Genomic DNA, 25271 nt, shown 5'->3' on the forward strand with positions numbered 1-25271 from the left:
GTAAGGTAAAAGGTAAAGTAGCCACAGTCCCAGATGACCATAGGCTGTTTTCCTCTTTCAGCGAGAGAGCTGACTGGTGGTGGTTTAACCTGAGGATCACCACACCTCAGGCGAGGGGCGAGGCTGAGAAGGTGGGACCTTCATGATGGACGTATAATAGCTATGGACCTCAAAGGGCTAAAGGGCAGCGTTCAGTTCCTCAAAACAGCCAATGACGAATTAAGCAACACATGGGTTCCACATCTTTAAGCGGAGCTGCATGTCTACAATACCTTGTGACCGACCTGCAAGAATCGCCAGGACAAAAAGGGGTTCCGTTAATCCAAAAAGTCACAGTCACTGAAACAGCTTTATTTTTAAGTTGGTGGCTATCCGCATTTGGAAGAGGCAAAGGTTTTTCACATCGCTAGCCTTACAACCACTTTTTAAATAATACCTCCCACTAAAACGAAATACATTTCATTTCACAAAAAGTGGGAACTCTTCAAAAATACTTCTTTTTTCTGTTTGTGAAAGACGAGTCGTAGATGCCAGGTCTTAAATTAATTTCAAAGGGAAAATATCCTAATTCTAATCGCATGGAACAGATCGTTCATTGGAAAAGAGAAGACCATGTACTCAATTTATATCGATACCAGTGAAGATATCACAGGGTGGGTTATAAATGCTCCATTCCATTCCGGTATATGGCGTTTTATAAATTAAGTCACATTTAATTTAAAAGTAAACGTATTGAAAGAAATCATCAAAATAATTAGGAGACGTAGTCCCTAGTCCTGGCCAACAATCGACATCATATCAGAGACATAGAAGATGCATCGCTGGCAACAAGTTTACCCATGATTTATTCAACTTGTGTGCATCTTGTTTTTAGAAATGGTGTTCTCCATCTTCAGTTTTGATTGATTAGATCTTCATTCACTCATAAAACAAACTTGAGTGTGACATTCTTCGAGAGAATAAAAGTTGTATCTCAACATTACCTTTCAGGACCATCAGCTGCCCCAAAGCTTTATCGCCAATTAAGTGTTTCTGAAATGTAGTGACTGTCGTAATACAGGAAAGGAAGCAGTCAATTTGCATTGAAAAAAACTCTCTCACAGGGCAATGGTTAGATATACTGTTCAGTGAAGTCGATTGAGAGATACAGGGCAAATAGTGGCGTGCGATCTTTTACTTAGGAAAGTGGGATGGAACCTCGGTTGAACATTTCATCCGAAAGACAGACAGAAAGCTGACTTTAAGGAAAAGCAACTGCTTCATAATTCCGATAGAGTTGGACATGTGGAAAGTTTGCAAATTGGGTATGACCAGTTTGCAAATTAAATGCCAAATAATCCTATATAGCCGTGGCACTATTACACAGGAGTTGACGGTATTGGCGTGAACAGCAACGGACATTAAAAATTCCTTAACTGGAAATAACGGAACTGGAAAGTAAAATAACTCATCTTATTTTCTCAGGCAGGGCATCGCTAAATATGTTATTACGTGTTAAGTGCTGGAGACAAATAGAATAAATGGCTGACTGAAACTCTTCATTATGTGATAAAGTGGTGCAAATTCGGTGCTTTGGGCATTTGGCAGGCAATTTGTGACAATGGAAAGAATTGATGCTACTGTATGAAAGTTCCATCAGAATTGTGGGAGAATGACAATTCATTAATTACATGGAGGTGGAACTTCTGTTCTTTTAACTCGTTACAATTCATCAATAGGTCAATTTACCCCATTTGGATTAGATTAATAATGGTCCATATTCTGCTGGGATTTTTTTGATAGTTAGAATAATGGAACTGGTGCCATGATTTGCAAATGTTATCTTTAATGTTAGTGCAGCGTGCAGCACTTTAAAATGGGGAAACAATATCGCAGCTTTTGACAGCTTCGAACCCAAGGGCAGAAAGTTAGAGTGCTGACAAAGGTGTGAGCTGGAGTGCTTGTAGGGCTCCAGAGTCTGTGAACAATCTCAAACCCTCATCACCTCTTCTATTTGACACTCAGCTTACCAGTATGTACAGCTAAAACACAAGGGCGTGTTCAGGAATGATTGGCGTTCCTGCTGGAGGAACGGAGTTGCAAAGGAGCAGGCACTTTCCCGCGAAGCTTGTTTTCTTCTGGTGAGGTAACAGTGCTATAAGAGGTCGATTTCAAATTCGAGCCCTAGAAGGCATGCAATTGAATGCTGGACAGAGAGGGTGCCATTTAAAATCAACATAGGAATAAAAGCGAATACACGTGGGTTATACACAAAGAAAACAGACTTGTATTGAATTATACATACACATGGATAAAAGACATGGAATTAAGTTGAATAAAATGTTCCTTCTCTAGTTAAAATGATCTTTCTAACCCCGAAAACAAACTAATCTGCGCCATCAGTTATTGGATGGCCTCCAGCGAAAGTGGCAACGAGTGAACACAATCCAGATGGCCTCTCTACCCACGGCGTTTCAAAAGATCACCTCCTACCCAGCAATTACTTTCCCCTAAAAATTTGCTGCCCTAATCGAGAATAATCTTCCACTCTTTTTGTATGTGTTCGGGATTGGTGCCATTAAAGACTAAACATTCTTACTGCGATTAACGCAGATCCCACTTCCAAACGAGTGTGTTACTGGGGCATCACAAGAGCTTCTGGAATGAACATCAGACCGTAAGTGATGACCGTTGTATCAATGTCATTATTGAGAGGTGGCCGACTCGAAAAGGCTCTGATCATCCTGATTATTATTGGCTATGCAGGCGCTGGCAAATATGCGAGGGAATGGAGAACTAAAGTTGTAAGGAATATATATACATTAGACGGATTTCGTTATTGCAATTGAGGCCGAAAATGTAAAGTGGAGTTTGGTTGCAAGCTGTGCAGGATTCTGGAGAGACAGAAACGCCCTTAAGTTTATGAGATATCGATCGTACCATTCACTATTAATGATTGAGGACAGGGTAGAATAGGGGTTCTTATACACTGATCATATGACAATACACTTTTCCGATGTGCACAGTGGAGTTTCCTTTTTTCCGCCTTGCCAATGTAAACAGCCAATGTTGAATGGCACCACCATTTTGAAATACATTCTGAAATGGATAACGTATTTTCAAATTGACGAGGTTTGCTTTGCGACCATGACAAGTTCAAATTAACAGAAACTGGCATCGTTACAATAACGGAAACATGGCTGGCAACGCAAATCTAATATAACGGATGAATTTCAGTCAATACTTTAGATTCGGTGAATGGACCCGTGTATTGCTTCTAACAATTGGAACCATAAAACTTAAGGCCGGCCATTTGGCCCATCCTGACTGTACTGGTTCTTTACTGGAGCGAGTCAAAGCTACCCCCAATATCCCATGCTCTGTCCTAACGCCAGTTTAGGATATTTATCCATTACTTTTCCTTAATGGATGCAGAGACAATCCCGGTTATAGAACTCCTAACCTCCAACCGTTCAGTCTACGCGTGTCCAGTTAAACTGTGGCGGCAAATTAATCCTGGCAATGGAGAAGGAAGCAAAGATTTAGAATTCTTAAAACAATTACAAAGCAACTCTTGTAAAGACGCGAAGGTGCGACCGTAGAAAAAATAAGTTACCGCAGAACCATCAAAAAATAAGCATTTCTATTATTGATCCCATGCTGCCATATTATGTTATATACGTTTTTACAGCTCAAATTATGTCAGCTTTTAAAAAGCGGCGTTTTCAGATATCCCCTTGATAAAAAACATCAGGTAGCTCAGCCAGGTCCAGTTGCCTTGACATTAATAGAACATTGGAAGTGAACCTTGACAAGGTATTGGATCTCGTTCCCTCAATTAGCATTGCTAAAAAATAACTGAAATTTGGAAACTCCTGCCAAAACATATTAATTTAAATTCAAATATTATCATTAGCCCTTCAAGCTAATCGCCTCCACTTGAGTAAAAGAAAAGCCCCCTTTGTCTAATCGATGTTGATTAGCAGTTTTAAAAGTTCTAAAACTATAAGAAGAAATGGAAAACGCTCCTTAATTTTTGGGTGCGGGTAGATGTTTAAAATAATCCTCCACACATAGACGTATATAATATAATTAGAAAGGTTACATAACGAGTACAGTATTCGCGCCTAGAAGTGCATGGACTACAGATATAATCATTGACGAGTTTAAGTTGTTGTTATGTACTAAATGCATTAAATAGTAGATACAATCAGATCTACCAAGTGACATTTGGTTACGAATCAATCTGCCTCACAAAATTAAATTTCCAACCTAGCTCATTATTTTGCAGATCCTAGTACTTGCAACCTGTTGTCAGCTGTACCTTCTTACTGTTTTTTGTAAAGCAAAATACAGAATTGCAACATTTTAAAAAATCATCTGCCAGTCATTGAAAACGAGTAGTGAATTTTAAAACGTGTGTCACAATACTTGGTGGATAATGTGCCTCTGGCAAAATCTCTCTTCGCACATTTGGAAAAAGGCTTTGCAACCAACAGCCCAAACTCAAGCTTCCAAACGAGATTTTTTTTAAATGCGAAAGAGACATTTTCCTCCAACAGAATTGATGGTAGGTGTTGAGTTTTGAGCTTCTCCAATGACTTTAATAGTTGATTTCACCGAGAATGGTGGGTGGGCGGCTGCCATTAGCTCAAGACGAGGATAGCAAAAGCAATAGGACTGGCAGGCAGCTCACTCGTGGTTGCTACCGAATGGCCCCAACTTCCCCCAAGTGGAATGCATATGTATGGAAGTCAAAGGAGGAGAAGGTGAGCATAAACTTTGATAACCTGAATGGCCAATCAGTCTTTGGAAACTGATCATCAAAACTCACCTGTGCAGAATGTCTACTGTGGAAGACACTAAATTGTATGCAAACACTACAATCCTGCAAAGGGGCAGCACGGTAGCACAGTGGTTAGCACTGTTGCTTCACAGCTCCAGGGTGCCATGTTCGATTCCCGGCTTTGGTCATTGTCGGTGCGGAGTCTGTACGTTCTCCCCATGTCTGTGGGTTTCCTCCAGGTGCTCTGGTTTCCTCCCACATTCTAAAGATGATGTGGAGATGCCGGCGTTGGACTGGGGTGAGCACAGTAAGAAGTCTTACAAGACCAGGTTAAAGTCCAACAGGTTTGTTTCAAACACGAGCTTTCGGAGCACGGCTCCTTCTTCAGGTGAATGGAAAGGCTTGTTCCAGAAATGTTTATATAGACACAGTCAGAGATGCCCCGGAATGCGAGCACCTGCAGGCAATCAAATCATCAAAGATGCAGAGAGAGAGGTAACTCCAGGTTAAAGAGGTGTGAATTGTCCCAAGCCAGTTCAGTCGGTAGGCCTCGGGCAGAGGCCTACCGACTGAACTGGCTTGGGACAATTCACACCTCTTTAACCTGGAGTTACCTCTCTCTCTGCATCTTTGATGATTTGATTGCCTGCAGGTGCTCGCATTCCGGGGCATCTCTGACTGTGTCTATATAAACATTTCTGGAACAAGCCTTTCCATTCACCTGAAGAAGGAGCCGTGCTCCGAAAGCTCGTGTTTGAAACAAACCTGTTGGACTTTAACCTGGTCTTGTAAGACTTCTTACTATTCTAAAGATGTGCAGGTTAGGTAGGTTGGCCATGTTAAATTGCCCTTAGTGTCAGAAATGGTAGGTAGGGTTACAAGGATAGGGTGGAGATGTGGTTATCTTTCCAAGGGCCGGCGCAGACTCGATGGGCCAAATGGCCTCCTTCTGCACTGTAAAAACTATGATTCTAAAACTCTACTTATAACGTTATACAATGTTATGGTCTTGGTGAAGACCAGTAACTTTGAAAACAAATTTGAACTCTCAGTTATTCGCTGAAAGAATGATGCTGCAAGATTTTACATTTGAAACAAACTTTATCTTACTGAACAAGAGCAAAACAAGGCAACATTTACTTACTGAACACCATATTTCATGAAACATTTTTAAAAAAGTGTGCCCAATTCATTATTTCCAAATAAGGGGCAATTTAGCATGTCCAATCCACCTATCCTGCACTTCTTTGGGTTGTGGGGTGAAAACCACAGGCAGAATGTGCAAACTCCACACGGACAGTGACCCAGAGCCAAGATCAAATCTGGGACTTTGGTGCAGTGAGGCAGCAGTGCTAACCACTGTGCCACCTTGCTGCCCTGAACACCATATTTCATAAACATTCATATGGTAGACCCAAAAATCTCAACAGAATACTCCTTGTTCTACGTTTATGTCCTCCCTGGATTTTCCCCTATACAGAATCTTGAGAGTTCCTTCATTTTTCTTTTGACCGGCACATCTATGGGTTGTGGGAGTGCAACCCATGCAGACACGAGAAGAATGTGCAAACTCCACACGGACAGTGACGCAAGGCCAGGATTCGAACCCGGGTCCTCAGCGCCATAGGCAGCAGTGCTAACCACTGTGCCACCCTGATCACCCACTAATGAGTGTGATTGCCTCAGAAACTCCATGTTATTGGTCATGGGTTCTGTGGGACCTTGCATGGCTGATGAGCCCAATCCTAGAGCAGTATCTTCGACCAGGTGTTTCCAGAAGGGGGATTGGTCCTTGGACTCTAGGTCACAGTTATTCCTTTCTCAGGCTCCTTTTGCTAGGCATCCTCTTGCTTTCAGGTGTCCTTTGTGTTCCTTCAATCAGGAGGTTCCTCCAAGTGGGTCTCTTCTGAACAAAACTGTCCCAGGCCTTGACATCTATGTGCATTTCTTGAGGTAAGTCTTCCTTTGTCCTCTTCTTGTTTGGGACCCGTTGAGCTGGGAGAAGAAGATTTGCTTTGGCAGTTGGGATTCAGACATCCTAGCCACATAGTTGACCCAGTGGAGCTAGTTTCAGATGATCACGGCCTTGATGCTGGTGGTCTTGGCTCCTTCAAGGATGTTAATATTAGTACATCTGTCCTCCCAGCTGATGCAGAGCTAACGTACATTTGAATTTTGCAATGTATTTTAAGCGGTGTTGTTTAAAAGTTTCCCTGATGTAATGTTCATCCTTGCAAGTCTCAGTGATTACTTCAAATGCTTTACCAAATTTTAATGCCTTAGTTGACATATGCAAGCCCCCTGTAAGCTAATGTGAACTATCTCTCTGACAAGTATTGCAGAATTCATGGCATAATCAAAATCTGGAGTCAGGCTTCATGTCTGACTGGTGAGGAAGTGAATCAATTATCCACCCCTTAGAGAGTAGACAAAGGACATCATATGAAATTATGTCAGAGGAGATGTATGCCAGAAGACTGCACTTCAGCAAATAAGCATTGGGACACCTTTGTGAAATGTTGAAGGAAGACCTGAAGCCGAATTCAGGCCTCAACAGTAAAAATGAAACTCACAACAATGTGTTGTTCATTGTACAGCTTTGCCCTTCAGCATGGACTGAGCATTCACCTGGAAGATAACTTGTCGCCATAAGTGGAGGAACTGGAGGAGGGCAACATGGAGCCTGATGCAGACATGCCTCCTAGTGCAGTTGTGCAAGCCCATGCTCCAGATTATGCAAGGGCAGTTCGAGTTTGTCTGACAGCTGTTACATTTGTACATTGAACCCACCCTTCTTCCACCCCTTCCCTCCCTTACTGTCCTCCCCTCTATCCCATCCTCTATTTACAGAAAAACAACAGAACCAAGTTAAAAATATATATTTTATTGATCGTTGTGTTGAAGTGAAAAGATATATTTTATTGCAAGGAATTTTGAAAAGTTGAGGTAGTTATTAAATGAAATGTCATATTAATAATACTGCTAATGTTCAAAGTTAAGTTAAATGTTAACGTATCAAAACTTTGTACATAACATTATTTTTGTGAATAAATGTTTTCCATTAAACTTTACAAACTTCTACAAATGTCTTACAGAATCACAAAACACAATATTTAATTATGAGATCATTATAAATGAATAAGATAATTTAACTAACAAGGCAGAAATATAATTATTTACTGTGTTATATCTGCTTTTTATATTGTTGTTAAAAAAATTACAAATGCCTCAATAAAATGTTTTTTAAAAAAAGGCACGGGAATCTGGCCAATTCTCTGAGTACAAATTGAATATGGGTAAAAGCGAAGTTTTTGTGATCCAGGCGATGGGGCAGGCGAGGAGACTGGGGGAGTTGCCATTTAAAGTGGTGGGAAGGAGTTTTCATTATTTAGGTATTCAGGTGGCACGGGATGGTAGCAGATTAAATTTGGCCCGGTTAGTTGAACAAATGAAGGAGGACGTTCAGAGGTGATACATGTTCCCGTTGTCACTTGTGGGGAGAGTACAGACCAAAAAAATGATGGTCTTCCCGAGATTTCTTTTTGTTTTCTAGTGCCTCCCTATTTTTACACCAAAGGCCTTTTTTAAGCAGGTGACTAGGGTGACATCTGGGTTTGTGTGGACGGGTAAAACCCCACGAGTAAAGAAAGTACTGTTAGAGCGGAGCCGAGGTTGGGGGAGGCGGGGTAAGGGCTGGCACTGCTGACCTTTAGGAACTACCACTGGACTACAAATATAGCCATGATTAGGAAGTGGGTAGTGGGTAAGGGTCGGTATGGGAGCAGGCAGAGGCGACCTTACGTAAGGGCACAAGTTTGGGGGAATTGGTAACGGCTCCTCTGTCGTGCTCGCCGGCCCGGTACTCCACAAGCCCAGTGGTAATGGCGGCCCTGAGAGTTTGGGGTCAGTGGCGGAAGCATATGGGAGTGGAGAGAGCGTCAGTGTGGTCTCCAATTTATGGTAATCACCAGTTTGTCCCAGGGCGGATGGATGGGGGGTTTCGGAGGTGGCAGAGAGCAGGTATTGAGAGGCTGCGGGATCTATTTATTGATGGGAGCTTTCCCTGTTTGGAGGATTTGGAGGAGGAATTTGAATTGCCGGGAGGGAATGGGTTTCGGTATCTGCAGGTAAGGGACTTTGTGCGAAGGCGGGTTTCGACCTTTCCGTTTCGACTGCCGCAGGGGATTAAGGACAAGGTGGTTTCTAGAATGGGGGTGGGGGAGGGGAAGGTCTCGGAAATCTATAAAGAGCTTATGGAGTGGGAGGAAACCCAGATAGGTGTGCTAAAGCGTAAATGGGAAGATGAGTTGAGAAAGGAGTTACAGGCCGGTCTGTGGGAGGATGCTCTGAGCAGAGTCAACATGTCCTTATTATGTGCTCGGCTCAGCCTGATAAAATACAAGGTGGTTTGAGCAGTTTTTATGGGGTGGAGGACAGATGTGCGAGGTGTGCAGGTGGGCCCGCAAACCATACATGTCCACATGTTTTGGGCACGCCTGAAGCTTAGGTGATTCTGGTAGGGATTTGCGGACTAAAAACGAGGGTGGCGCCGAGTCCAGAGGTGGTGATTTTTGGAGTGTCGGAAGACCCAGGGGTCCAAGGGGCGAGAGAGGCTGATGTTTTGGGCTTTGCCTCTTTGGTAGCCCGGAGACGGATATTGCTAGCGTGGATGGACTCAAAGTCCCCAAAATCAGGGGTATGGGTTAGCGACATGGCTGGGTTTCTCAAACTTGAGAAAATTAAGTTCCCCCCAAGAGGATCAACGTTAGGGTTCGTTCGGAGGTGGCAGCCGTTTATCAATTTCTTCGGAGGAAACTAAACTGTTAGCAGATTCAACAGGGGTTGGGGGGGGGGGGGGTAGTTAGGCTATTTTTTGTCTAGAGGGTAATGGAGGGATGTGTTACGCTCTGAACCATGTTTACATTTGTATTTGTATCTTTTATTGTTATAAAACCATAAATGCCTTCATAAAATGTTTTCAAAAAGGCAGATGTTACAAGGACAGCGATAGCTAAAAGCAAAAAGCCCTGGAGGCACGTTTTAAATTTTATGACCAGGTCAGAACCATCTTTTAACAGTATGTTATGAACCCCTTCCGCAGGTCTGTAAGGAGACAGTGTTATTTACAGTGCAAAATTATAGGCCTGAATTTAAGCCATGGGGAGTTTGCTTGAATATTAATAGGGAAATCATTCTGAAATTACTCCCAAGAAATTTTCCTCCTAAACCTGTTCCTGAATCTCCTAAATTAATTGTGCATGAACTGTTCCACAACATTTCTAAAAAACCATCGAAGCCAATGATTCAGATCATGTTATTATATGAATCATTATATGAATGCAGGGCAGCACGGTAGCACAGTGGTAGCATAGTTGCTTCACAGATCCAGGGTCCCAGGTTTGATTCCTGGCTTGGGTTACTATCTGTGCGGAGTCTGCACATTCTACCGGTGTCTGCGTGGGTTTCCTGTGGGTGCTCCGGTTTCCTCCCACAGTCCAAAGATGTACAGGTTAGCTGGATCGGCTATGCTAAATTGTTCCTTCGTGTCCAAAAAGGTGAGATGGGGGTTATGAGGGTATGTTGGAAGTGTGGGCTTGAGTGGAGTGCACCTTCAAGGGCCAGTGCAACTCGACGGGCCAAATGGCCTCCTTCTGCACTGTACATTCTATGATTCTATGAATCAGAATTACTTAAAATAAGCTGGATAATGACACGGAAAAGATAAATTGAGACATACCATCTGTGAGGTTTAGGGTTTTGAGGTATAAAAACCATTCTTATTAAAGTAATTAAAATTAGTTTTTAATTTCTAAACTAGGGTCCTCAGTTGTGCTTGACCTACAAGGTACAAATAATTAGTAATTGTGAATCAAGTAGAATTTATGAAGCAAAATTTCACATATAGTTAACAAGAAGCACTGAAGACAACATAGTGTGAGAATCCTTCCTGTTTATTTATTTCCTTTGTTCCCTTGGAAGTGAAAGGAACTCTCTCTCTCTCCTGCTTGTTGAAGTGAAATTACTGCTCTGTTTTTCTGAAAGCAGTCAGTGCCCAGCGTATCCTTTGTTGTGTGCTTGGAATTATGTGAGACTACAGAGAATGTGGACAGCCTTGCCAGGGAAAACCAGTTCAAGCCAGAAGAAAGAAGTACCAAAACAAAAGCTGAACTCCAGAAAGCCTCCAACTAGAAGTCATCTCAATGTATCAAAGATCCTTATCCTTTTATTTTTATTATTTCCCCTCTGTATTGTTTGTCTGTGTGTAAGGAATGGGGATAGTTAGGACGGGGAGGTGGGGGGGGGGGGGGGGGGGGGGTAGTCAGTTACATTTTCTGTCCATTTAATTATAATACTGTACAGAATAAAAGATTACTTGCGTTAAAGTTACAAACCTGGTGACTGCAATTTATTGTGATCAACCAAGCAGCTTGAGTATTTTAAATCAAATCTAATTTCACCTCTGTTGCAACTCTGGGTCAATTGGGGTTGGAATTAACTACACACTAGCCCAGGGTGTTGTGACAATAGCAGATATTCATCTCAAGACCCAGGAACTCTTGGTGTTGTCAGCACAGATGATGTCTCTCTTCTTTGTCTTTGAAGTGATTTTTAACTTTGTCCAGAGAGTCATATCCGAGAAGCCATGGTATCACTGTACCAACATAAAACTAAAGCCTCCTATTGGCTATAGGATGCAAAACATCTCAAGTCACCCCACCTTTGCCAAAAACTCCTGCTTTATAGGTCACAACCTTCAGAAGTTTCATCGCATGAGAAACAAATGCACATTTACTTCCAGCTACAGAGAAGCCATAAATATTCACATTACCTTGTCAACATCTCTCAATGCAAGACCCACACTAAAGCTATTCAAATCTACAGTTAAGCCCACTTCTTATAATATCAGAGAATAAAGCTTTCCTCTCTGGCACAGATCAATTAAAGCAATGCATCATCTGTTTAAATAGTGCCATCCTACGTTCAGGCTGCTTTTGCTGTTCCTTCAAACTGATTTAAAAACAAACATCTAATCATATTTTGGCCATTAAGACAGCTTCAGCTCAACTCAAATGAACTGCTTCGTAACACAACAAAACAAGTTTATTTCTTCACAATCATCTGTTTTTCCTGATCCCCTAATTACCTTACTGTTAATTGCCCAACCACAAGTCAAAACTGAACCACTTAATTTAAAACTGTGATTATATAATATAATCCATAGCTATTACAAATTCTAAAAATTTAGTAGAATTATCAAAATCTAATACATTCTGGGGCAAAAGTAAAATTCCGTGAATGCTGAAAATCTGAAGTAAAATCAGAATAAAAACAGAAACCGTCTCAGGTTGAACTTCTGATAACCTGATACGTTAACTCTGTTTTTCCTCTCTCCAGTGATGCTTGATCGGCTGAATATTTCCAGCATGTTCTGTTTTGACTTCATCCTGGAATCCAATTTACAGACAGAGGCACAATTAAATCCTCATTGACTTTACCCGTTACTGCTTCCACACAAAAGTCTTAGCGACCTTCGAAGTAGAATAAAATAGTTTGCATTATATGATATAACGATCTGGTCATTATAAAGAAGTGTATCATCTGCTTTACACAAACAATTGTCACAAGAGATCTGCTATACTCTTATGCCCAGTGCACACGTACTCCATCACAATATGGGAATCAGGTTTGTATGTATGCACCTAATTGGTGTAAACTAATTACTTCTGAAAGAGCAACAATCACAATAGCAGCAATAAGGAACATACAAATCAAACACAATGGAAGATGTTCAGAAGAAAGTAACGGTGAGGAACTACCGCATACTTATGAAAAAATGAATCACTGTAATTTGCCAGTAAAAGAAAGAAGCAAAAGCAATCAAATTGCTCCAAAAATATTTTTTCTAATGCATTGACTAATTTCTTGGTTTTTCCATTAAGATGAGGGAAAGAATTAATGTGATTAGCATAGAAGCCAAAAAAGAAATCTCTATAAATTGGTTTTCAAGAACTATTATACACCGTTGTGTTTAAAATACCTTCAATATTTTTCAATGCAGGCCTTCCCTCTCAGCTTTCTCAGAGCTATCATTCTAGAAAAAAAAGATAGAAGCTATGGAGCATCATTTATACAGGATGTTAAACCAAAGCCCCCGACTCCCCCTCCTCCTGCCCTCTCAGCAGGAGACAAAAGATCCCATGGTGCTTTCTTGAAGAAGAGTCGGTAGTATCCTTTGCTTTCCTGACATATTTATCCTTCAGCTTACACCACCAAAACAGGTGATCTGGTCATTAAGTCTCAAAGCACTTTACAGTCACTAAATACCTGTCAAGGCAGCAGGGGCAGCCCAATACACTGCTCAATCATAGACCAGGTGGCACTGTGAGCCTTGTTGTAATGGGCCTCTGCATCGGTCTCAGGCCTCCGCATTGGAGTCATCAGCCAAGACTCAGTGGGTATCCCTCGTCCCCAACAAGCCATCCCTGCAGCCTGAGGTGACCCTTGGATATCCCAGGGATTTGAGCTTGCCCAAGAATCATGCACACTCCTTGGAAAATGTGTAAACATGTGCATGATCCTCATCTGCTGGTCACAGACCATCTGGACATTCAGGCAATGGGACCCCTCCCTATTAATAAGTGGGACACCCTGATGCCACAAGGTGCATAGAGCTACACGAGTGCCATCGATGGCCCCGTGCATCTGCGCCAGACCAACGGTAGTGACAAATCCCACAGCCTTCTCATTCTAATGGACCTGGTCCAGATCAAAATTAATGTAGTCCGATGCCCTGGTAAAGAGGGCATCTGTGATCTCACTTATGCATTTGTGGGTGGATGACTATGAGATGCCAAGAGGTCACCTGATGAGCACTGGAATGATCCCATGACATGGAGGTTGAGGGCTGCTGTGACCTTCATGGTAACAGAGAGCGGGAAATGGCCTCCTGCACGCGTCACCAAGTGGGCAAAAATGCCGCAAAGGTGTCGCACTATCTCCCATTGTGGTGGAGTCTCCGGCAGCACATGTTGTCCGACAGCTCCATCATGGACACCCGAATCTTGTAAACCCTCGGTGTCCTTCTTCGCTTTTGAGCCTCCGGTCAGCTTGTCCTGCAGCTGGCCATTGAGCCTGCCCTGAGGCCCCCTGGCCTGCTGGCACTGGGCTATACTTGGGTGTTCCTCTCGGCTGCTGGAGTCTCCTCCAGTGCAGTTCTTTTTTTTATTTCTTTTTTTAAAATAACTTTAGAGTACCCAATTCATTTTTTCCAATTAAGGGGCAATTTAGCAGGGTTAATCCACCTAGGCTAATCCACCTAGCCTGCACATATTTGGGATGTGGGGGAGAAACCCATGTAAACACGGGGAGAACGTGCAAACACCACACGGACAGTGACCCAGAGCTGGGATTGGACCTGGAACCTCGGCGCCGTGAGACAGCTCTGCTAACCACTGCGCCACTGTGCTGCCCATTCCAGTGCAGTGATAAGCAGAATTGCCAGCCCCACTTGTTCAATGCTGAGATAAAACAGAAATAAGTGAGGGATGAGAGATAGAGAGAGAGATAATGAGGTTGGTGTTCCATCCGGTTGTCGTGATATCATGGTTGTGTTGTAATTCACCGACTGATCACTAGGAGTCTCATTAGTATATAAATGAATGTTAGTGTCAGGTGACCTCAGGCTGACTGGAGACCTGTAAGCAAGAGGTGGAGGTGAAGCGAGAGCATGATCATACTGTTATTCATCTGTTGTTTTGTATATATTTGACCCACAGTTAATGTTAATAAATTGTTTATAGCTTTAGGTACAAGTATTCTTGTAATATAAATCAGGCCATTCAACAAGAATATTATATGGTACCAGGGTTGGATGGTATTAAACAGGGAGTAAAACAAACTATCAGACTGCCATGAAGTCTACAGAGATTTGAAGATTTTGCAGACTGCTAGAATTAACAACATGGAGGCGTTGAAGCCACCAATGAGTCTCAGATTTCATGGTAATGTGACAGCAACTGGCATGTGTTTAAACAACAATTTAATCTGTTTCTTCCTGCAGTAAATTTAGGAGATCAATCAGATTCCCACAAGGTGGCGATGCTCCTCACAGCGGCAGGGCCCAAAGCAACTGCTACGTTTAATAAGTTTAAATTTGCAAACGATGAAGATAGTAAAAACTTTAACCAAGTAATTCGAAGATTTGATGCACATTGCACCGCCAGCAAGAATTAGATTTATGAACGCTATGTGTTTAAATCAGAAGACAGAGAGTCCATAGATCATTTCATCACTAATTTAAAATTAGAATCTAAAACCTGTAATTTTTCTGCAGTGGAATCTTCCATGATTCGGAACTGGATTGTCTTTGGTGTGAATGAAAATAAGCTGAGGGAACGGTTGCTGAGGGAATCGGAGCTGTCTTTGAAACAAACAGTTAAGATTTGTCAGGCTCACGAGCTAGCAACACAGCATTCTGAAATGTTTCTCAGTAATGGTGGCGTCTTTTTGGAGGAAAGGACTCTGGTTGCTGCCCTTTTTCCAAAAAGGTGGGAAACTTCTGAAAAAAAGCTGGAAACGTCCTGGAGCTCTCTGCACACCAACAAATAGGTTCAAGACCAGGACAAAGTATTTCTGTGTAAAAGATGTGGTCAAAGGCACAAATTAAGGCAGTGTCCAGCGTTTGGCAGGTTTTGTTCCAGATGCAAATGGAAAAAAAAAAATCACTTTGCTCACAATTGTTATTCTAAGCTCAACCCCAGATCAGTCAGCACAGTGGAAGACACAGTCCCCAGTGATGAAACATCATTGTTTGTTGGAGTAATAACAGAAAAGAATATTTTTTGGAGAGATCAAGAATTTCTCCAGCACTTAAAAAAATACAAACTGATGCTCCATTTAAAATAAATGTGGTTGATAAGGACAAATGGCTGCTACCACTTGAAGTGAAAGTACAGTGTCCAATTAAAGTTAGATACTGGTGCCAAAGCCAAGTTAATCAGCATGACTGATTTAAAACAGTGCATCTCAAACTATCTGATGTGGTGTGCCGGCAGTTTTTTTTTCAATGTGCCAGGGACTGGTAAGCGAAACAAGCCAATCCAGGATTACTGTCTCTTTCTTTTCTGGAAACACTCCAAGTACCGGCAGACGATGGCTCGAGTACAGGCACCGGTACTCGTACCACACTTTGAGAAGCACTGATTTAAAACATCAAAAAATTCAGCCGATTAGAAGAAATCACAAAAATATCTCTGAGAGATTATAATGAACAGGCGCTGGAATGTGGCAACTCGGGGCTTTTCACAGTAACTTCATTTGAAGCCTACTTATGACAATAAGCGATTTTCATTTTCAATGGTTCAAGCATTAAATGCTATGGTGCTTGTGACCGGAGTGTGGTGGTGAGAAAGTTTATTCTGTCCCATTCTGTTGTATGTTGAGCAGCACGGTAGCATAGTGGTTAGCACAATTGCTTCACAGCTCCAGAGTCCCAGGTTTGATCACCGGCTTGGGTCACTGTCTGTGCATAGCCTGCACATTCTCCCAGTGTGTGCGTGGGTTTCCTCCAGGTGTTGCAGTTTCCTCCTGCAGTCCAAAGATATGCAGGTTAGGTGGATTGTCCATGATAAATTGCCCTTAGTGTCCACAATTGCCCTGAGTGTTGGGTGGGGTTACTGGGTAATGGGAAGCGGGTGCAGGGGTGCTCTTTCAAAAAAAAAGAGCCGGTGCAGACTTGATGGGCCAAATGGCCTCCTTCTGCACTGTAAATTATATGATTATCTGTAGCCGAGGGCTTAGATTCATTATTGGGTGATCAGTCCTGTGAAGAATTAGGTCTCATGCAATTGGTAGTTGCAGTCTCATGCAGAGCATCCACAAAAGGATTGGACCAACACTCTGATGATTCTGTGAACATTATCAACAAAATCAGCGCTGTGTTCACAGGTGTTGGTGCCCTACCATTCACCTACAAGATACAACTCAAAGAGGATGCAAAACCTGTGATACGGGATCCAAGAAGAGGCCGCGAAAGATCAAATTCTTGAAGAAGTGATGAGGAACATCAACTCACACTGGCCCAGAAGTCAATGTATGGAGTTCTACACTGTAAGATCTGAACGCAGTATCATTAATGGAGTGGTACTTCATTTGAACACTATAGTTATACCTCAATCTCTTCGCAAGGATGTACTAAAGAGGATACATGAAGGACTTCTCGGGATTGAAAAATGAAAACGGAGAGCTTGTGACACATCCTCTACTGGAATCCTCCAGCTATGAATGCTAATATACCATTAGCACTTGCTGCACCTGCATGTACAAGGATACCCAGGTCTTGTTATACATTCCCCTCTCTCAATCTACAGACGTTCATATAATAATCTGCCTTCCTGTTTTCACTACCCAATTAGATGACCTCACATTTAACTACATTATACTGCACCTGTCATGCATTTGGCACTCAATTAACTTGTCCAAATCACAATGAAGCATCTCTGCATCCTCCTCACAGCTCACCCTCCCACCCATCTTTGTGTCATTTGCAAATTTGGAGATATTGGGCGCAATTCTCCGGAAAGGTTTCTAAGTGTGGTAGCGAGCAGGAACTGCCGGGAGCTTCCAGGCGCTCGGCCCAGTGAGGCATGCAAAGCTATTCAACATTAATTGGTCCACTTAACGAGGCTCCACGGGTTTCTCGCCACAAATGAAGGATCGCCAGCAGATACACCAGCCCCCTACCAACAAGGTCAAGCAAGACGGCACGGCGGCGCAGTGGTTAGCACTGCTGCCTCACGGGGCTGAGGACTTGGCTTCGATCCCAGCCCCGGGTCACTGTCCGTGTGGAGCTTGCACATTCTCCCTGTGTCAGCGTTGGTCACCCCCATAATCCAAAGATGTGCAGGGTAGGTGCATTAGCTATCCTAATTTGCCCCTTAATTGGAAAAGAAAATAACGGGTACTCTAAATTTATAAAAATAAAGAAGGTCGAGCAGCAATTAAGCAGCACTTACTCAGCCAACCCCAGCCAGCTCGCAACAATGACTCCCAGGAGACCAGCCCCAAGATTTGGGATGCAGACCTGGGAGGCTCCTAGGTGCAGTGGAAGCCGGGAGAGATGTCCTGTTCCCCTGGATGTCCCAGAGGGTCAGCCTCAGAGCAGTCAGTGTTGCCTGGGATGAGGTGGCCGTGGATGTAAGCTCCAAGGGTGTGACCAGGAGCACTGGACTCCAGTGCCAGGAAAATGTCAACGACCTACACCGGACAGTAGATACCAATGCTCCCCCCACCGAGACCTGTCCGCCTCCACGCGAGCATCCACCCCACAACTCTCCATGCGACCCCCAACCCTCCTTTCACCACCCTCTCCCTTCAACACCCTTAACCCTCCCTTTACATGCCCCACACTACTATGAACCACGCATGCAGCTAACAATACCCCATCTGTGTCTCCTCAGGAAAAGTTCTCCGACAATTGCTTGGGCCCAGATTGGCGGAGGTGTGCTGGACATAAGAATCCTCACCTCCTTTGAGGAACGGGCCCTGGAGGTGGCTGAGGACAGGATGGTCACCCAGGCAGAGACTGGCGGACGCCACTTAGGTGAGGAACCACCGGCCTCCACCCGCAGGACCTGTCAAACGTGAGTTGTTATTGCCTTACTGACTGACCCATCCCTCTCACTGACTGCATGTCCATTCTCCCGCAGGTCCTCCAGTCGACGATACTGGCCCATCCTGGGTGGCCCCCTCTCCAGCCTCCCAGGAGACCACTTCCGAGGGGGGCTCCGAGGAAGAAATGATCGAGGCGTCACAGCTCATCCCCACCCTCAGCCAGCACAGATAAACGCACCTTGGTGAGAAATGTCTGTGGTCAGGCTTCTGGGACACAGCCTGGTGAGCACCACACTGCTGCTGATGTACATCAGGTGGAGGCAGGAGCCCCCAGGCGACACAGCAGTCGGAGGGCTGCTCGATCCATGGACCCAGCTGGTCCAATCCTGATGCTGAGCCTATGGAAGAGGTATTCCCGGAGCTGACAGGGAGTGGTCAGGACATTCAGAGTAAGAAGTCTTACAACACCAGGTTAAAGTCCAACAGGTTTGTTTCAAACACGAGCTTTCGGAGCACGGCTCCTTCTTCAGGTGAATTCAGACATTCAGAGGGAGACGTCAGCAACACTCCATAGCCAATTGAAGGAGCCCCAAAAGCTTTAGACGCAGGAGATGTCGCCAGCAATGCTCGAAACCGAGGCCAACCTGTGGCAATTGCTGCGGAGAGCCTGGGGCACAACATCGGCACCATAGTTCAGGCAACGCGCAGTTGGTAATGGCCATGCCCAAGGGTCTCGGCAGAATGTCCAACTCGCTGGGGAATATTACCCAGTACCAGGCTGACCTTGATGAGGTTCTGCTGGATATGTCCCGCTCTCAGATGTTCCTACTCGAATGGTTCCTGTTTACCAATCAGTTTCCTCTCCATCAAAATCAACTATCCCCAATCATATGTGCTTTAATTTTAATGTCAATTTCTTATTTAAGGTCTTGTGGGAAGCCTTTTGAGAGTCCAAATAGACCACATCCACTGGCTTCCCCCGTATCAACCCTACTAGTTACATCCTAAAAGAATTCCAGTAGATTTGTCAAGCATGATTTCCCTTTTATAAATCTATGCTAATTCTGTCTGCTCCTGCTGCTGTTTTAGACTACAAGACCATAAGACATAGGAGCAGAATTAGGCCACTTGGCCCATCGAGTCTGCTCCGTCATTCAATAATGGCTGATATTTTTCTCATCCCCATTCTCCTGCCTTCTCCCCATAACCCCTGATCCCCTTCTCAATCAAGAATATATCTTAAAGACACTCAGTGATTTGGCCTCCAGGTATTCTGTTATTCAATCTTTTCTAATGGACTCTAGCATTTTCCCACTAGTGACATCAGGCTCACTGGTCTATACATTCCTTGTTTTCTCACTCGACCCGTTTTTAAATAGTGAGGTTACATTAGCTAACCTCCAATTCATAGGAACTGTTCTAGAGTCTAAAGAATCTTAAAAGATGACCATCAATGCATCTGCTATTTCTAGGGCCACTTCTTCAAGTACTTTGGAATGTAGATTATCAGGCCATGGGGATTTATCGGCGTTCAATCTCAACCATTCCCCCAACACCATTTCCCGACTGATTTCCTTCAGTTCCTCCCTCTCATTAAACCCTATGTTTCGCAGCATTCCTGGGACATTATTTATGTCCTTTGTGAAGACAGAACCAAAGTATGTATTTAGTTGCTTAACCATTACTTTGTTTCCCTGTTTTTGATATTTGTGTTCACCAATCTTTTTCCCTTCACATACTTATAGAAGCTTTCACAGTCAGTATTGAAGCTTTCAGTCAGTATAAATATCAAGTAATTCATAACTGTGTAAAAATTGCATGAGCTGTGAGTGTAGAGTATCCTGAAAGTGTGTAATAAGTGCTCTTGCACAACTATACAGGAAAAGTCTCTCAGTTCATTCATCAACTTGCAGAAATTGACTGCAAAAAACTTCTACATCATATGTCAACAAGCTAACTATCCCTTCTGCCTGTGGTATGGTGACTCCTGAGATGCTGGCCTGCCGTAAATACAACTTTATTTTTGTAGGGAAGAAGACTGTGTAAAGATTATTTGAGAAGCTTTTAATGAGGATGATCATGACCCTCTTCTTCATAACCTCATAGTACTATTTCATGAAGCACTCCAAAAGCTAGAATTCAACAATTCCACCTGCACAGAGCTGTGTTATGGAAGATTTTGTTCTAAATTGCAGAGCAGAAAATAAGTTAAATTATAGAACGATTCAGCGCAGTACAGGCCCTTCGGCCCTCGATGTTGCACCGACATGGAAAAAAAAAACTAAAGGCCATCTAACCTACACTATGCCCTTATCATCCATATGCTTATCCAATAAACTTTTAAATGCCCTCAATGTTGGCGAGTTCACTACTGTTGCAGGTAGGGCATTCCACGGCCTCACCACTCTTTGCGTAAAAAACCCACCTCTGACCTCTGTCCTATATCTATTACCCCTCAATTTAAGGCTATGTCCCCTCGTGCTAGCCACCCCCATCCGCGGGAGAAGGCTCTCGCTGTCCACCCTATCTAACCCTCTGATCATTTTGTATGCCTCTATTAAGTCACCTCTTAACCTTCTTCTCTCTAACGAAAACAACCTCAAGTCCATCAGCCTTTCCTCATAAGATTTTCCCTCCATACCAGGCAACATCCTGGTAAATCTCCTCTGCACCCGTTCCAAAGCTTCCACGTCCTTCCTATAATGAGGCGACCAGAACTGTACGCAATACTCCAAATGCGGCCGTACTAGAGTTTTGTACAACTGCAACATGACCTCATGGCTCCGGAACTCAATCCCTCTACCAATAAAGGCCAACACACCATAGGCCTTCTTCACAACCCTATCAACCTGGGTGGCAACTTTCAGTTGGACACCGAGATCCTTCTGCTCATCCACACTACCAAGAATTTTACCATTAGCCAAATATTCCGCATTCCTGTTATTCTTTCCAAAGTGAATCACCTCACACTTCTCCACATTAAACTCCATTTGCCACCTCTCAGCCCAGCTCTGCAGCTTATCTATGTCCCTCTATAACCTGCAACATCTTTCCGCACTGTCTACAACTCCACCGACTTTAGTGTCGTCTGCAAATTTACTCACCCATCCTTCTGCGCCCTCCTCTAGGTCATTTATAAAAATGACAAACAGCAACGGCCCCAGAACAGATCCTTGTGGTACGCCACTCGTAACTGAACTCCACTCTGAACATTTCCCATCAACTACCACTCTCTGTCTTCTTTCAACTAGCCAATTTCTGATCCACATCTCTAAATCACCCTCAATCCCCAGCCTTCGTATTTTCTACAATAGCCGACCGTGGGGAACCTTATCAAATGCTTTACTGAAATCCATGTACACCACATCAACTGCTCTACCCTCGTCTACCTGTTCAGTCACCTTCTCAAAGAACTCGATAAGGTTTGTGAGGCATGACCTACCCTTCACAAAACCATGCTGACTATCCCTAATCATATTATTCCTATCTAGATGATTATAAATCGTATCTTTTATAATCCTCTCCAAGACCTTACCCACCACAGACGTTAGGCTCACCGGCCTATAGTTACCGGGGTTATCTCTACTCCCCTTCTTGAACAAAGGGACCACATTTGCTATCCTCCAGTCCTCTGGCACTATTCCTGTAGCCAATGATGACCTAAAAATCAAAGCCAAAGGCTCAGCAATCTCTTCCCTGGCTTCCCAGAGAATCCTAGGATAAATCCCATCCGGCCCCGGGGACTTATCTATTTTCACCTTGTCCAGAATTGCCAACACTTCTTCCCTACGCACCTCAATGCCATCTATTCTAATAGCCTGGGTCTCAGCATTCTCCTCCACAATATTATCATTTTCTTGAGTGAATACTGACGAAAAGTATTCATTTAGTATTCTTTGGACAGACTATTTTGTGCAAAGTCTCACCAGAAAAGAGAACAAATTTTAATGAGCACAAGACATTGTCAAAATTAAATCCCTTGATAATTCCAAGACCTCTGTTTTCAAACAAGTGTCAACCCTCCTACTGGACAATGAAGTGAAATGTCCAATCCGATAAACGGTTGAAGATCATTACATTGAGATTGATACTCATAAGCTACATGATGACTTCTGTATTTTAATGCAAATCAGACGAGATATAATTTCTAAGGCCAAAAGTTATGTGAAAAATTTTCAAACGAGTAAAATGTGGAAACAGCCATTAAAATAGTTAAAACTCCACTTTAAACCCCAGACTCAAATGCGTAATGACTCCGTTTTGGAGCAAGAAAATGAAGCAGTTTTATAAATCTAACTGAACGACATTATATCTTGTATACTGACTTACACAATAATTAAATATTTTTTTTAAAAGAAGAGCAAGAAGTCAACCTAAGTACATGTTTGAGACGAAAAGACTCACTTATAAAGTGGATGCAATGAAACTTTGAAATTACAGCGGTTGTGTAATGTGAGTAAACCACCAGGAATGCCTCCACAGTCGGCAAAATGAGGTTTGATGTCTGAAGGGAACATTTGTAGAGCGGAACTAAATGCTGAGGACACACAACTCCACACGGCGCAGTTTGAACAGAGGAAAGGGTGCAACTAGAAAACGTCTCCGGGCAGTGGGGACTCTAACAGGGAGATTATATTTAATTTAGAATAAAACTTACGGTTATGGAGTATGGGCGATAAGGATCTGGAGAGATTCCGACAACACTGGAGGGAAGAGATTACAGAGCAAAACCGCGCGGCGGGCCCCACCAGCAGCGAAAGAAGCAGCAATAAGCGGCGCAAGCGGGGGCGGGGGCCGGGTCCCGGTTGTCATGGGGACGGGGTGGCGGCTGACCCGGGGCCCGGTTGCCAAGGGGACGGGGCAGCGGCTGACCCGGGGCTCGGTTGCCATGGGGACGAGGCAGCGGCTGACCCGGGAGGCCCGGAGCTCGGGCACGAGAACAGTGGGGGCGGACCCGAGGTGGAGAGGCCGAGCGGCCGGCATCGAGAGGCCCCTGGAGGAGCGGATTATTTCTACCTGGCCGAGAGTCTGCTGGAGGGCCGGACCAGCCCGCTCCGGGAACGCCTGGAAGGCGGTCGATGCGGCGGGACGAGGGGGACGGGGCCAGCGGACAAACCCTCGGACCGATTCGGGCAGACCCCCAGCAACAGGAGGGAGGACCTGCTCGATCAGCTCATCAATGATTTGGTAATCACTTGCACCTTTGAACCTCGCTGTCTCATCGCCAGCCGGCATTCAAAAACTCTTTATGGGCGAAAAAAAAATAACCCCAGCCACCACGATCTCCAATCGAATTTTAGCCAAGAGTTTATCCGTGCGTTGCCAGGTCTCTGCTTACTGTTCACAGTCTTAACACTTTGTTAGACTTTAGTTTGTGAACAATGAACACGCACAATAAATATCGCGCGTGTACATTATGTATGCCATTGGCGAAGAAAGGAGTAAAATTCGAAGACGAGGAATTCCCTGGGGAGGCTCTCCAAGGTCGATAACACTGCAATCTGGTTATTTGCGGTTGTAATGCACCATAAGTCAAACTGTTTGATCACTGCTCACTTAGTTAAGGTCATGGACACAGCTGACAGTCGAAAACCAACGATTTGCAGAAGCTGCAATTTTCGAATTAGTGGAAATTGTTTTGTCTTCTATAAATGTTATTTACTAGTGGGAAATTAACTTTGTTTAGAAACTGAGCTGTGTGTGGGAGTGAAAGGCATTAGGCATTAACCACCAAGAGATCCCAAGGGCACAATTACTGCCTCTTCATTACATACGCGCGAAAGCTCCGTTGCACTGGCAAGCCATAAAGCTAATTGAAGATTGTTATTTGCGAGATCACCCAAGGTATCGGAGTTGAAAGCGGGCACGGCGAACCGTTTTAAGTTGTTTCAGAATCGTTTTGGCATATCAAGATAACCGGGTGCGCATTTAAGATAATTAATCTTACAGTCGTTACAGCAGTGGCTTCCCTTGATATCTTTAATATCGATAACACAAAATTCAGTGTATATCTCAAATAAAAAAGTGACATTAATATGCATTACGTGGGGATACTTTGGCACACATGTTTATTTCTCAAGATGTTGCTAAAAGAAAAATATCAAAATGAAACTTTCATTTCCATTCTCAATTTCTTATGTGTCTCCCCTTTCTCTTTATCCCTGTCTCCTAGTTATTTCCCAACATTCAATAAGTCCCCACATTTGCAAAACTTTCACCCAAATAATACACATTTACATTGCATTACTCATTTCTGGTGTACAAAAATATTTTATATAGACTTTTCCATTAAAACAGTTGCAACTTTAGTTTTAATGTTCTTAAGCATTTATAACTTCTGATTAGTTTCCTGATGCCTTGTAGCATAATAGACTTTTGATAAGATGGCAGTAACGTAATTGCATGGCTGTTTGCTTTTGGATTTAGGATTTTTATTTGTATAATCATGCCTTTCTGTATTTGTTACCTGTCTGGTTACTCTATAAGGTGTTACTCGATAAGAGTTAGGAATGGTAAGGATTAGGAAAAGTAAATCCAAATCAAGACAATTCTGTCACAGACCGTTGAAGATCATGAAAGGTCATTCAGTCATTTGCTTTCCCCAGTAGCTAGCTGGATCAGGCTGCAAGCAACTTGTATAGACCAGAGAGGTTTTCGGTCAGATCACTGATCGATGTTGAGCTGGTAGATAATAGGGGTACCACAGTTGTATTCCACAACCCTGGTCTCGAGAGATGAAAGCCAGCAGTATTTCCACTTCTGCAGCTATCCAGCAAACCAGCAGAGGACATCTATTGATGATAGATGAGGACAGGATTGGGCTTGTCTGGGATGTTCCCAGAAATCCAATTTTTTGTCGGCTCTCGATGAAATAGGTACTAGCATCAGTCTAACT

General features: G+C 43.4%; 1 protein-coding gene and 1 long non-coding RNA gene across 4 annotated transcripts in view; one reads left to right on the forward strand and one right to left on the reverse strand.

Moving 5' to 3' along the window:
* Nucleotides 1-11120: 11120 nt before the first annotated feature.
* LOC119962858 lies at nt 11121-23512 on the reverse strand. The gene is made up of 3 exons (XR_005459981.1): nt 23393-23512; nt 12804-12857; nt 11121-12210 (listed from the first exon to the last, which is right to left on the reverse strand). It is a non-coding gene; the product is annotated as an uncharacterized LOC119962858 (long non-coding RNA).
* fbxw8 (F-box and WD repeat domain containing 8) overlaps nt 22929-25271 on the forward strand; it is a 275082-nt gene continuing 272739 nt past the window's right edge. For all 3 annotated transcript variants that reach the window (XR_005459979.1, XM_038790971.1, XM_038790982.1), the window contains exon 1: nt 22929-23563. Coding sequence is in view for 2 of the 3 variants with exons in the window: in XM_038790971.1 (XP_038646899.1) it covers nt 23045-23563 (519 nt within the window). In the remaining variant the exon portion in view is untranslated. The remainder of the gene's footprint in view (nt 23564-25271) is intronic.

This window comes from Scyliorhinus canicula, chromosome 1 (genome assembly GCF_902713615.1).
Source record: "Scyliorhinus canicula chromosome 1, sScyCan1.1, whole genome shotgun sequence".
NCBI classification, from domain to species: Eukaryota; Metazoa; Chordata; class Chondrichthyes; order Carcharhiniformes; family Scyliorhinidae; genus Scyliorhinus; species Scyliorhinus canicula.